At 37.9% G+C, this 12751-nt stretch overlaps 1 protein-coding gene across 1 annotated transcript; it reads right to left on the reverse strand.

The window, feature by feature from the left end:
- Nucleotides 1-645: 645 nt before the first annotated feature.
- On the reverse strand, nt 646-12410 carry pde5aa (phosphodiesterase 5A, cGMP-specific, a). The gene is given in 20 exon segments (XM_008417030.2): nt 646-1465; nt 2092-2175; nt 2516-2590; nt 2678-2741; nt 2840-2917; nt 3016-3116; nt 3230-3317; nt 4819-4913; nt 5531-5659; nt 5768-5914; nt 6124-6174; nt 6395-6570; nt 6767-6915; nt 7013-7080; nt 7197-7352; nt 7434-7523; nt 7615-7692; nt 7786-7869; nt 10361-10955; nt 12080-12410. Coding segments are annotated over 20 exon segments (2742 nt in total). The 5' UTR covers nt 12334-12410; the 3' UTR covers nt 646-1285.
- Between the last annotated feature and the right edge of the window lie 341 nt (nt 12411-12751).

Below are 12751 nucleotides of genomic sequence, written 5' to 3' on the forward strand. Positions count from 1 at the left end.
ATTTTGTATATATTTATACAGTTATATCAATAAGTACATCTACTAAAATAAAATAATTAAATAGGATATCTCTAAAAAGTCCAATATATTTTTGTCCGGGATTTGTTTGTGTAGTATCTTGATGCACTTCAGCCTCAGTGCCGTTTTGGTGAAGCTCCTCCAAATTGTTAAATATATTTTGTTTGATAATCCTCTCAAGGCTGCAACTCTCCCCATTGCTAGTGCATCGTCTTGTATCACACCTTTTCCTTCTGTTAAATTTTTGTGAATATGCTTTGATAATTTTTTTTTTTTGAAAAAACACTTCTTTAGCAAAGGCCTTTCCAAATTTACCCTCATTGTGGAGGGTGTCAATGACTGTCTTCTAGACATATGTAAAGTTATAATATCACCAATACCTAACATACAGTATATACATTAAAATGCTTTGTTGAAACTAATGTTATGTAAAACTCAAATTCTAATTATAAAATTATAAAAGTGACCACAAATAAAGGCTTGAAATGAATCTCTACAAAGAATTTCACTTTCTAAAGTAGGAGACAAAACATTGGTAGCTTTTTCTCGACATCCTTATGTTTTGAAGAGTTTTCCATGTTTGTAGATAACGCTTTGCAAACTGATTAATGCCACTCTCTCACCAGCTTCAGTTTGCATCTCTACAAGGTCTTCTGCTTTTATTCTGGGATTGATTTGAACCTTTCACACCAAAATACATTTGTGTCTGGGACAAAGAAACTGTCTCACTCCAAAATAGTATAGTGGCTGCAAATTCATATGGTGTTTATCCTTACATAAAGTTGTTTGACCACAATAATGTGACAGCTTGAGCCAATGGAAATTGTACCAGTGTGAACACGTCTTCAATTCTGTTCATGATATCTTGCCCGATTTCTTCTTATTTCTACATAATTTCACACAAGGAAATTAAAATACACCCAGAAGCATTCCCCCCCGTTACCTCAAATGTTGTGATTTAACTTTGTCAAAGTAATTGTCATCTGGGCTTTCACAATTTTAAAGTGTATCAAAGCACATACAAACTTGTTAATAAAAAATTCTCCCCCTCATTCTGGCATTAGGCGTATAGATAGGTTTTGTAATCCCAACTGACTAAACAAAAAAAAAGCTAGTGCAAACAAAAACAAGTTTATAGATTTCTGTAGGTCAAAATTCAGATGTAGAGGAATAAAAATAAGCCTACTGGCAATGGGTTCCAGATTCATTTTCAGTTCTGATGTGCCCAAAAAATGCTTCAAAACATCATGTGTTTTTTTTCTTTTGGCTATTGTTCTGCTCCTCTTTCTGTCTCTTCCTCTTCACTTCTTTCAGTTTCAAAGTATAAACTGCAGTTGTCTTCAAGCTTTTCTTCCTGTGTGCCTTCAGCAAGATGCAACCAGTTTTTTCTGTTCTTCTTACAAGCATTCACCAAAGGAGAGCAGCTGTCGAATAATTTTGACACAGCCTGAGTTGAACACAGAGAGAAAGGATGAATGGGTAAGTAAAGATTCAATTAGAGTGCAGTAACAAGAGCGTAGAAGATGTTACTTAAATATAGTTCTTCGCAAAAGTTTTCGAACTTATTGAACTATTCTACATTTTGTCAGGATGCAACGAAAATCTTAATCGGAATTTTATGCGACAGGCCGACAATGGTTTACAAACCAATTAGCTCAAACTTTGTGACTGACATGCAAAACGTTTTATGTAAAGGGAAGCTAATGCTACACATCCCCTAAACATTCAGTGCCCACTGTAAGACATTACTGAGGCAGCAGCACGCTGCGGGGATGCTTTTGCAGATAAAGGCAGGAAGGCTGACGGGAAGAAGGATGGAGCTAGATACAATATATTCTTGAGGGAAATCCGTCAGCGGCTGCATAAAACTTCAGACTAGGCCAGCCAGAGGTTACCCTTCCATCCAAACAACTAAAAAACACACACCCACAGCTACAATTTTATTAAATTTGCTACTTGGTTTGATCTATTGCATCATCTTCTAATAAAATCAATTGAAATTTGTAGTTACAATATGGCTCAAACTAAAACAAAAATGTTTAAAAGCTATGAAAACTTGAGCAAAGCTCAAACCTTGTACAGAGGGAAGCAGATCTCATCGATGTATTCAACCTGCATGTATGGCAGACGGGTACTGTTTTCTCTGTCCATTACGTCCTAATGAGGAAGAAGTTAAAACAGCTTCTAATATGGATGTATTCATTTAGAAATGTAAGAATACACCCATATTTCATCAGAAAAACAAAATCAAAATACAATAAAAATCCTTTCAACTCAGTTTTGTCTAAAGCGCAGTCACCATGTTGTCAGTTTACTATACTATAACTCAGTTTTGTCTAAAGCGCAGTCACCATGTTGTCAGTTTACTATACTATCTCATAAATAACTGTTTAACAGATTGTACCACAAAACAATGCAAAAAATTTGTCAAGCTTTGTTAGCAATATCTGTATTACAGTATTACTGTACCAGAAACTCCTGATGAATTGCAACTTACAATAGGTTTGGTTTTAAACTCCTCTCTCTCTTTGTCCCCTTGAGCAAAGAACTCCATGGCAACAAGGTTGGCAATCTGAAAGGAGAAGAAATGAAGGTTAAAGCAAGTAGTAGATCAAAAAGACTGTGCTTGTTTAGGTAATCAGAATTTTCTGAGACCTACCCTTTTTTGCTCGGGCCAAGGCTTTGTGATAGCAGATAGATCACTAGCTGTCATCAGCATTGATCTGTCAGGTAAATTAATAACATAAAAGACAACTCTTCACTCTCTTTTACTATACACGTAGTTATAAATGACTCTCAGATGAATTATCTTCACTCTCACCTCAGCAAATCTCTTTGTTTCTCACTCCTCCAGTTCACCCTGCTTTTCTCAGCAAGAGAAAAAAATTCTCCTCTTCTTCTACAAATAGCACAGTAAACGAATTTATGAGGGGTTAGAATTATTGTTATGCAAGTGCTGGACCTCTTCCTACTTTGACAATTTTTTTCCAAACATACTGCATGTAGATGTTAAGATTAGTAGCAAGGATTGCCCTTTTGATCATGGTCAGTACAGCTCTGTGGTCCTCATCTGATAAGTTGCTGAGGATCTGGCTCCCCTAGAAGAGAATCAGAGAGAGACTAAGAGAGGAAGACAAATAACTTAAAAAGAGACAACTAAAAAGTTTGAGGAAATAATAAAAAAATCCAAAACAAGGAGATCAAATTTTACGGTGTTATTCAGAATGAAGATGCACAGGTTGTAGTGGTGGTTCTCTAAAGAGGAGTGACCGTACAACTGAGCTAAAGGCTGCTGAGACCTACAAGACAGAAAGATCCCAGCGTAAAATGCTTTGCAAAACTATCCAGATTCTTTAAACGTTTTCACATTTTGTCATGTGATAGACCAACACAAAGTAGTGCACAATGGTGAAGTGGAGAGAAAGGATACACATTGTTTTGGCAATTCAGTATTGATGGAAGGTGAGATCTTCTGGACCGGTCTTTAATCTTTTGCAGGGTCCAACAAGTTTTCTCAAAAATGCATTTCTCAGCTCAGGCTGAGAAAAAAACTAGGATGCCCATTTCCCTAATTGCTAGTTTTATCACTTTAATTAAAAAAACTTAATTGAGATGCTTCTTATAGGCGTCAACAAGTGTTTGACATTGGTCTAAGGTCAGCTTATTCTGTTCCTCACTTCCAGCTGAGAGATGTTTGAGAAGTCTCTTGCATGTACAGTTTGTTTTCCATCTCCCAACATCTCAATGAAATCAAGACCTGGAGTTCATCTTAGACCATAAATTTCCATTTTATAATTTCGAGCCAGCCTTTTATACATGTTCAGGTATGTTTTCTGTCATTGTCATGTTGCATGACCAGGTTCAGTCACACCTTTAATTTTTCTACAGATCTTCTCGCATTTATCTTAAGCACCATCTGATATGTGGTAGAATTCCATTATGTTGAGCTGACCGAGTCCTGCTGCAGCAAAGCATTCCCATATCATGACACCACCACGTCTATGGTGGCGTCTTCACTGTTGGTATGCAGTTCTTTTTGTGGCATGCTGATTTTTGTTTAGTCTGCCGTCCAATAAGACAGAGAACGTAATTCCATAAATACTGATCTTTGGCTACATTCTCTGGATTTCATACAATTGCATATCATTAACAGCAAGCATTAGAGCAGTGTAACGTGGTCTTATGACAAAATTTTGGAGTTTTTCTTTGATTTATTTTAGAATCATGGAGTGTGACACAAGGTGAACATGTACCAGATTGCATAAACTCTGGCCTAAGCAGCCAGACCAGGGCATGTTGACAGTTGTTTTGTAGACTATATTCCATGTCTTGGCTTTAGATGACAGACTGAACAGTCGTCCATAGAAGGTTGAACTTTGGACAGTGTTTTTAAGCTTCTAACAACTTTCTCTCTGGGTTGTCTGTTGTGTTCCTTGGTCTCCACGATGCTTCTCACTAATGTTCTCAAACAAACTTCATTGGCTGCACAATATCTTATTTATGGCTATCAGGGAACATGGTGATCAATGCAAATGCTCACCACTGTTTTCAGATTTGCATTTATGATTTAGAATATATAGATTTATGTAGATTTTTTAAATAGGGAAACTTGCAATCATTTCTCTTCCACAATTTTTGCTCTAATTTGTGTTGGTCATCATCACATCAAATTCCAATAAAATATATTCAATTTTGTAGAAATAATATAACAAAATGTGAAAGTGTTTAAGAAGTATTAGTATTTATGACATATCACTGCTTATTTGAAAAAGAAATTATGCGTTGAATGAAAAAGTTTACCTTTCTATGTAGGAGTTGCTAACTCCTCTGTGGTCGATGTCGTGGTTCAGGGTGGCTATCATCAATGCTAAGATCTCCAGCCGAGAAAAAATTTTCTGAGACACAAAGAAATTAAAAGGAAGGTTTAAAGACCAAAATAATTGAGTATAATCAGCTTCATTTTTCTTGTCCTATGTATGAGAAAATATTTTCTTTTTTATGTTTGAGCCAATCTCTGTGTGTAGTCTGTATACATTTTGATCAAATCAGATGAGCAAAAACATACATAGAGTTGTTTTATTTATTTTATTTACATTAGACTACCTGCCCATACCCCCCAGAAACTCCCTGCCATTTCCAGCTGTCTATATCTGCTTCTTATTATTGTAAATCAATAATAACTGCATTAAATATTTGTTTATTGAAGAAATGATCCAAAAATTTTAATATTTAGATGCTCTTCAAACAATAGAAATAAAGTAGAAGAAAAAAAAATCAGACAAAGCCGGATCTGTTATTCACCCAGATTTATGTTCAAAATGGCTATTATTCTCCTGATGGTAAACTCTGACAGTCAAAGTTTACAATTAGTCAAAAGACTGACTGTGGATACAGTGACTATCATTCAATGTAATAAATAATCTTTTAACTTCATGTGTACACACACTATTGTACGTATAAAAATACCCTCCATATTTATTAGTCTACAGGTGTGACTCATACATTCACTCACCGGTAGCTGATCTGTTGCCATGAGCATAGCAAACATACTTTGAGCAGTGCTCAGTGCATGGCTCCAGTTGTGATAAGGAACGTGGCTCCTGTAGCCACGTCTCACAGTGAGGACCCATTGTCAAAGGCTCTATACAGGAAAGAAAGGTGACTGACAGATTGGTATTATGGCGTAGAGAGAAGGAAATCTGCTTTACAAATTAAGCTTGCTTTAATAGAAACAAAGCAGATCAGATACCTTGTAATCAATGTTGAAGTCCTGCACTAAATTCAGGTCCAGAAACATTCGAACTGTGGCCTGAGTGGTGGCGTCTTCTGGTAGGCCAAAATCAGAGAAATGGAAGTCCAAAATATTCAGTGATTCTGCTGGTGGGATTGTGGTCTCCTGCAAAACCAACACCATCATCACCACCACACGCAAACAAACAAATGTGCATTTTATTTTTGTAATCAAAAAACATTGCTTAACAGCCAGAGGGGAGTGTTTTTGTCAGGTGTAGGGTTTTTTTTGTAAATATCATCAGTCAACATGTAGATTCTACTTTGAAAGGAAGAAAGAATAGAGCAAACAACCAAACAAAAAAATGAAATCACCTGCAGTGCCTTAATGTCCTCTTCTGCTGCAGTGAGGTGGTAGGCAAGAACCTGCAAGTTTAACATTCATATAAGTAAATTTAAACATTTATAAACAAAGTAAGACACATGCTTTTCTAATACTCTGAACCACAATTAAAAAACATTCATATTTCACATCATGAAGAGAGGCAACAATGCCAAAAACTACACCTCTGTATGGCAAATTTATGGATTAATCTGAGCACATTTACTGTACTCTCCAGGGTAAAGTTAGGGATAACCCTCCTACCTCTTCTGTAACCTCTATGCTGGCCCTCCTCACTTTAGTGATCTGGACAGCTTGAGCGTACTGCAAGGCCAGACCACAGTACACAGCCAGATCCTCCAGGAGTCGCTCATCGTATCGATTAAAGGGTTCCAGTTCATCTGAGTCTCTGGTCCGTTTGTTCATGAGCTGGCACACAGCTTAATGACAGAAAAACAGACACTGAGCAACTCAGGGTGTTTAATAGTGTTCAGTCTTTAGCAGAAATAAAGACATGTATTTTTATTTCTGTTTTTTGTTCATTTTTTGATCAAACTATACTTCAAACTTTGATCATCCCTCGAAAATCATTTTAAATAAAAGTAAGTGATACATATATAAAATCAAGAAACTTACCAATAGCATTTTCTGACCTTTCATTTCTCACAGGGCAGCAGACGATACTCCTCTCTGATTCAACAGTGCTCTTTGCCATATTAACAGTTTCTGTAGCCCTCATTGTTTCACAAGCATGTGACAGATCTATAGCACTGATGTCATGCTCCCTAAAAAATAATATAGACATATGATTTTTTTTTAAACAGAAAATCTAAAAATGAAAAATGTTAATTGTCAAGAGGTCTCATTGTCTGTAGGACATACCTTCTGTAGATTTGGCAAGTTGATCCAAGCTCTTCACACTCCAAGTGTATCACACATGAGAATATGATCTATGGTAAAAGCCAGAAAGCAGCAGAAAATACAATGTTGTATATAATACAAACCTGACATGTAGAACTCAAACAACTAATAAAATGCTAAATATGATGTTAATTAGAAGATCAACCTGATCATCCTTTGTGACTGAGGTTTGGTCACTGGGGATGAAGATAGTGCAGTATTGAGCATGCGTGAAAGGCATGATTGTGGCGGCCATCTTGCTCAACAGAACCTTGAAAGAATGATGCTCCCTTGATAACACCTGTGCCATTTCTATCAGAGCCTAAGAGACACACAGATATACAGTATGCATGAACATTGAGGGATTTATTATGTGGACACACAACAGATGTCATGTTGCTACCTGGCTGCGCTTAGCCTCTTGTCTTGAACTCTCATACAGCTGGATGTTTTCCAGAACCATCCCCAATACATCCATATGATTGGACACTACCTGAGTAATAAAATTTAATACACAGTTTTTCCCAGGCAGGAATTGATACATATTCTAACAAAGACTCTCATCCACTGGTTCCATTTCTCACCTTTTCATCCATGGAGGTAAAAGCAGGATGGCAATCACAGCCTTTTCTTTTGTTGATCATTACCACCACACCCAACACCTAAAAAACAAATCACATAACTCATTGTTATGCAGTATCGATAGAACTTCAAGTGCAAAATCAATACACAAATAGAACTGTGATGAATGTTACCTCTCGCCTGTGGTTCTTGATAGGAACACTCAAAACCGTCCTAATCTTTAAGCACTGTTTACTGTCTACTTTGAACCTGGGATCCTGCAGAAGTAAACAAATACAACAAGTCTTACAATATTATTTCCGAGGGTCTCACTTATTTTAAAAATATATGCATGTAAGACAGGTACAGAAAAACTGCATGTGTTAGATATTTGTGTAATTTGGCAACAGAATATATTACTTATTAACCAATCTCTATGCAGAAACATTTTGACAGTATGCAGGCACATTGAGCCTTGCAAAAGGATTTGTTCACTTTGAACACTTAACAACCAGAAGCCTTGAGGGATTTAACTTGAATTTTATCTCGGAGACAAACACAAAGAATCATGCTTCAGGGAGTTGTACAACTTCTCTGTACATCTCTATATAGAGAAGCTGTACATAGTCGATGGGGAGTGGGTTAGGGTTAGTCAGCGTCGGGCCAGGGGGTGGGGCCAATGACCGGGCCTGTCACGTGTATCGCCTGTGCTGCTGGAAACTGTTGAGCTGGGGGCGGGGGGTCTCGTTGGATTTTTACCCAGGAAGCACATTGGCTAAACCGTGAGTCAAACAGCCACTGGCACTGACTACTATATATCCCATTGAGGGACAATAACTTTAACATTACGTACACCTTTCTGAACAGGTGAGGGCGCACTTTCTCCGTTTATAATTACACATTAAAGCGACTTGAAACCATTTCTCCCTCCCTGGCACCTCCAGCTGCCCCCATAGCTCCGCACCTGGGGAGTGGCACATACTGGGCAAACCTTGAAGTAAACCTGTTACAGGCTGCAGAACGCTTAAGATGTTACAAGCTTTTGGCTGTATGCCTTGAACATACAGCCAGAAGCCATGGTAAAATGGTTTAGATTAAACCATATTCTTCCACTAGAATAGAACAGGGTTCCTAAATATAATTGAAACCATTTGGCAAAGCTTAAAAATGGATATTCACATATACTCTATCTCATCTGGCTGAGATTGAGTTATTTTGGTAAAGGTAAACGCAAACAAATATTGACTCAAAAGGAATTAATACAAATGCACACCCTACCTTTCATATTGTATCTAAAACAAAAAATATGAAAATCATAGATCAATAACTGGAATAGCTGGAATTGCTAGAATACCTTTCCTATCCGTCCTAACCGAGGATTACCTGTGTTCTAACTGTACCAGGAAATAACTCTCATCCCTAATGACATTGGCCGAAAAGACGAGGGCTGCAGAGGGCATCAGCTGTAAGCCTTTTAGTGGCCTCTGCCACCTTTACTCCTGGTGCAGGTCAGTGCCAGTGCAAATATCATCAAGTAAATCATGCATTTTACTGCATCACTGCAGGTTTTTGGGAGAGACTGTCCGATTGGTTCCTAAACCCTCTTCATGTGTAGTTATTACACTGAACTTCAAATGTATGCCAGTATTATTTTTTATAGTGTTTGGTTTACAGAAAAGGAAAGTACAGCATCTATTTTGTTCACATATTTATTGGGCGCCGCTTTAAGTGAATGTTTGGGTGAATAAACCCGGTTAAAGCCAAAAGGTGCCACGTTGAAAGCACAGCATAATTGCTAATTACTTCAGCTTAGCAAACCACTTTATCAGTAGACTAAGTCTAAAAGGATTAAAAGCAGCAACTCCATCTGGGATTTTGTGACTTGCTTCCCACTAGCCATGAGACGACCATGTTGTCAAACATGCCGCTAAACCAGAAGACACATGAGGCTAACTCTTTATGATCTTAATAAATAGGGTGAATTCAAATTTTAAGTCTTTAACTCCTAAATAAGAATATTCCACTTTATGTCACATGGAAAACAAACTTCAATAAGATTTTGTGTGATAGATTAACCCAAAGTGGTGTACAATTGGGGAGTGTAAGGAAATGAAATGCTTTATATATATATGTATATAATTTCTTTACTAATAAAAATAAAATATATGCGTTTGTACATAGTGCATTTGAGTAAATAATTTAAAGAACCACCTTTTGCTGAAATTTCACCTTCAAAATGTATATTGTATGTTTTTACCATTGTTGCACATAAAAAGTTGAAACTCAGTCTATGAACAATTAAGTTGATAAATGATTTAGTCAAAGTTTGGATTTTTAACATTCATGGGATCAATAAAGTATTTTTGATCTCATTCCATTGTAGCTCCGGATGAATACTTGTTCTGCTGGAACAGTGATTAGTGGACACTACAGAATATTTTTCTATGAGTGCCCTGTATTTAGCTGCATTCAACTTTTCATTACCAATGATCAGCTTCCAAATCCCAGCTGAAAAAAAAAGATCCTAAGCATGATTCTGCCACCACCATGTTTCATAGAGGGGGTGTTGTGTTAAGTGTTACGGTCAGTGATACTTTTTCACAACACAGTAATTGAAAAAGTACATTTTTTGGTCTTATCTGAAAAACCTGCTTCTTCCACGTGTTTTCCTTGTGGTAAGCTGTTATGTTTTCACAGTGCAACATGACCAAATCTGAAAACGTTTGGAGGTACAGAAACCTTCGCAAGGTACAATGCAAAATAAAATACCTTCTGAGCATCTCTCAGGTTTATTGGCGAACCTGTGGCCAAAACCAGCTCCATGACACCCTGCAGTATTTTCTGATGTGCCTGGCTGCACCCATTTGCTGTCAAGGATATCACTTCCTCTAAATCACTTTCTCCACTGTAGGCCTTTCTCACAAGGGAAAGGGCACCACCCTCAGCAGCCAGCAGCTCCCCAGCATGGTTGAGAGCTCCCTGGCAGAGCTCTGCCACAGATCCCATCCATCTCAGTCCTCCTCCCAGGAGCCCTATCATCCATGGGCAGCCTTCTCCGAGGCCACAGGACACACTCTTCAGATCAACTGTAGGCTGAATATAAGGAGCAAAAGGCAACTTGTTGGAGCAAAGACAAATGGGAGGACAGGGAGAAACTGGAGGCCGTAAGGAACAATCCGTCTTATCAGGAGCACTGAGGATTGAAGTAACGGGAACAGACGTTCTGTGGTGAGGAGCCATCATTAGCGGGTCATGGAGGTCATGAGAAACTTGGCAGTCACATTTGTCCTTGTGGGAGATGATGTCCAGGTTTCCCATGCTCTTCAGAAACCTTGGTGTCATATCTGCCTGAGGATCACTGATCCTGAAATCAAAGACAGGAAGACAAGTAATGATAACCAACCGAGGCACAGCTGCTAGTGAACAGTGGCTGATTCAGGAGCTGCACAGAAGGCTGGAGCCTCTTGTGCTGAGCATAGTTTAAGAAATAGGAAAAAGATAACATTGCTCCAATGATGCTGACGTAGTGTGCTCCAATGATGCTGACGTAGTGAAATGAATGAATGAATGAATCAATCAATCATTTAAATCAATCAAAATCAATTTGATTAATGATCATTAATTGATTAACCCTAACAAGGTAGGTCCCTACTTTGTTAAAGAGTAGGGGAAACCTACTTTTGATAACAAGTAGGGTTTTCCAAATATTACCTTCTGAACAGACATTTCAAAAATAGTATGACAACAGAATATGCCATTTTTCTGGTGCTTTGAGTCATAAACACAAAATAAACAAACAAAAGCTTTCCTTTTCCATTTTTTTTTTATATTGGCACTATGTATTGGTCAAATGACATAGTTTCATTTTGTTCTATTTGTATTGAGAGAGAGAGAGAAAAAAGAAATTTTCAAGGTTGAAAAAACAAAATAGGGTCACCTAAAGTCTGAGTTCCAAGAGGGATATTTTTGACTCCTCACATCAGTGCTGACCTTAAAAATCCAAAATGGCTGACTTGCAATTAAACTTTTTCACAGTTGCAGTCATAATTATTTCCTTTTTTTCCGACTATGCTAAATTTCTAATTGAATCTCTCCAACACAGTATTATAATGTGTTAATATTAACAGACCGCTTACCAAGTTTAAAAGTACAACAGGGAGAGAAATGCCCAGTTTTTCTTGTTTCTGATAAAATACAAAACCTTTTCTATAGTCATTAGTAGCGGAATGTGTGTCACTGTGCGTCGGGTTGGAGCAGAAAGAGCTCAAGACCAGCTGAGCCAGAACAGACACTGGCTGGGAAAAACCGAGAGAAACACAATGTTTTTTAAAGAAAAATCGAATTTTGCACCCTTTTCTTTTGAGAAAACGTTCAGCTTTCAACAATAAAGCAAAATCCATATTTTTGTATACGCGTGTGAATGTTAAGGGACATTGAATTTAATATTTTAAAAGTTAACATTTACACTCAGCCGTCAGAGAAACTTACACTGATGCTCTGCGTGAAAAGTACGCGCTGGTAAAATCCGAGTGGTCATCCAGCCACGCTCCGTCGCTTGATATTTCACCTCCTAATTTCACTTTTCTCGCTTTGGAGCGGGGGCTCCACAGGGGGGAAGAGAGCCATCCTGCCCCTTGAACGGAAAGAGACTGTGTCGCTTCTGTCCTGCGGAAAGAACTTTCAGGACCAGCAACTTCCGAAGCCGGCAGAGAAGCACCGGGAGTCCCGCTGTCAGGCTCCATGGACTCCTTCGCTTCAGAGCTTCTCCCACGAACATGAAAGAGAAACAAATGGGAAACACCGGGTAAGCTAAGTGATAAGATTAATGACGTGTCAGGACAGGGTGATCTCTGAAGGTAATCTCCTGACCTTAATTTAACCGGTCTGGCCCCATAGGTTTTAGATACTTGGAGCCTATTTAAACCTCAGCGCAGAAAGAAATAAATTGATTTAGAGCTGATGGCTTTGGTTCAATAGGAATTATCATTCTATTTTAGCCAGAACTCGCTGAACAGGCTTCGAATCTTCTGCTAGCTAAAGCTAAAGGCAATGCCAATATAACCAATATTACCTTTCCCTTAAGTTGTGACCCAAAATAACATTTGTTGCAGTATATTATGATCACCAATAAAAATAACTACAAAATTAGATTGAAAACAT

This window comes from Poecilia reticulata, linkage group LG1 (genome assembly GCF_000633615.1).
Source record: "Poecilia reticulata strain Guanapo linkage group LG1, Guppy_female_1.0+MT, whole genome shotgun sequence".
NCBI classification, from domain to species: domain Eukaryota; kingdom Metazoa; phylum Chordata; class Actinopteri; order Cyprinodontiformes; family Poeciliidae; genus Poecilia; species Poecilia reticulata.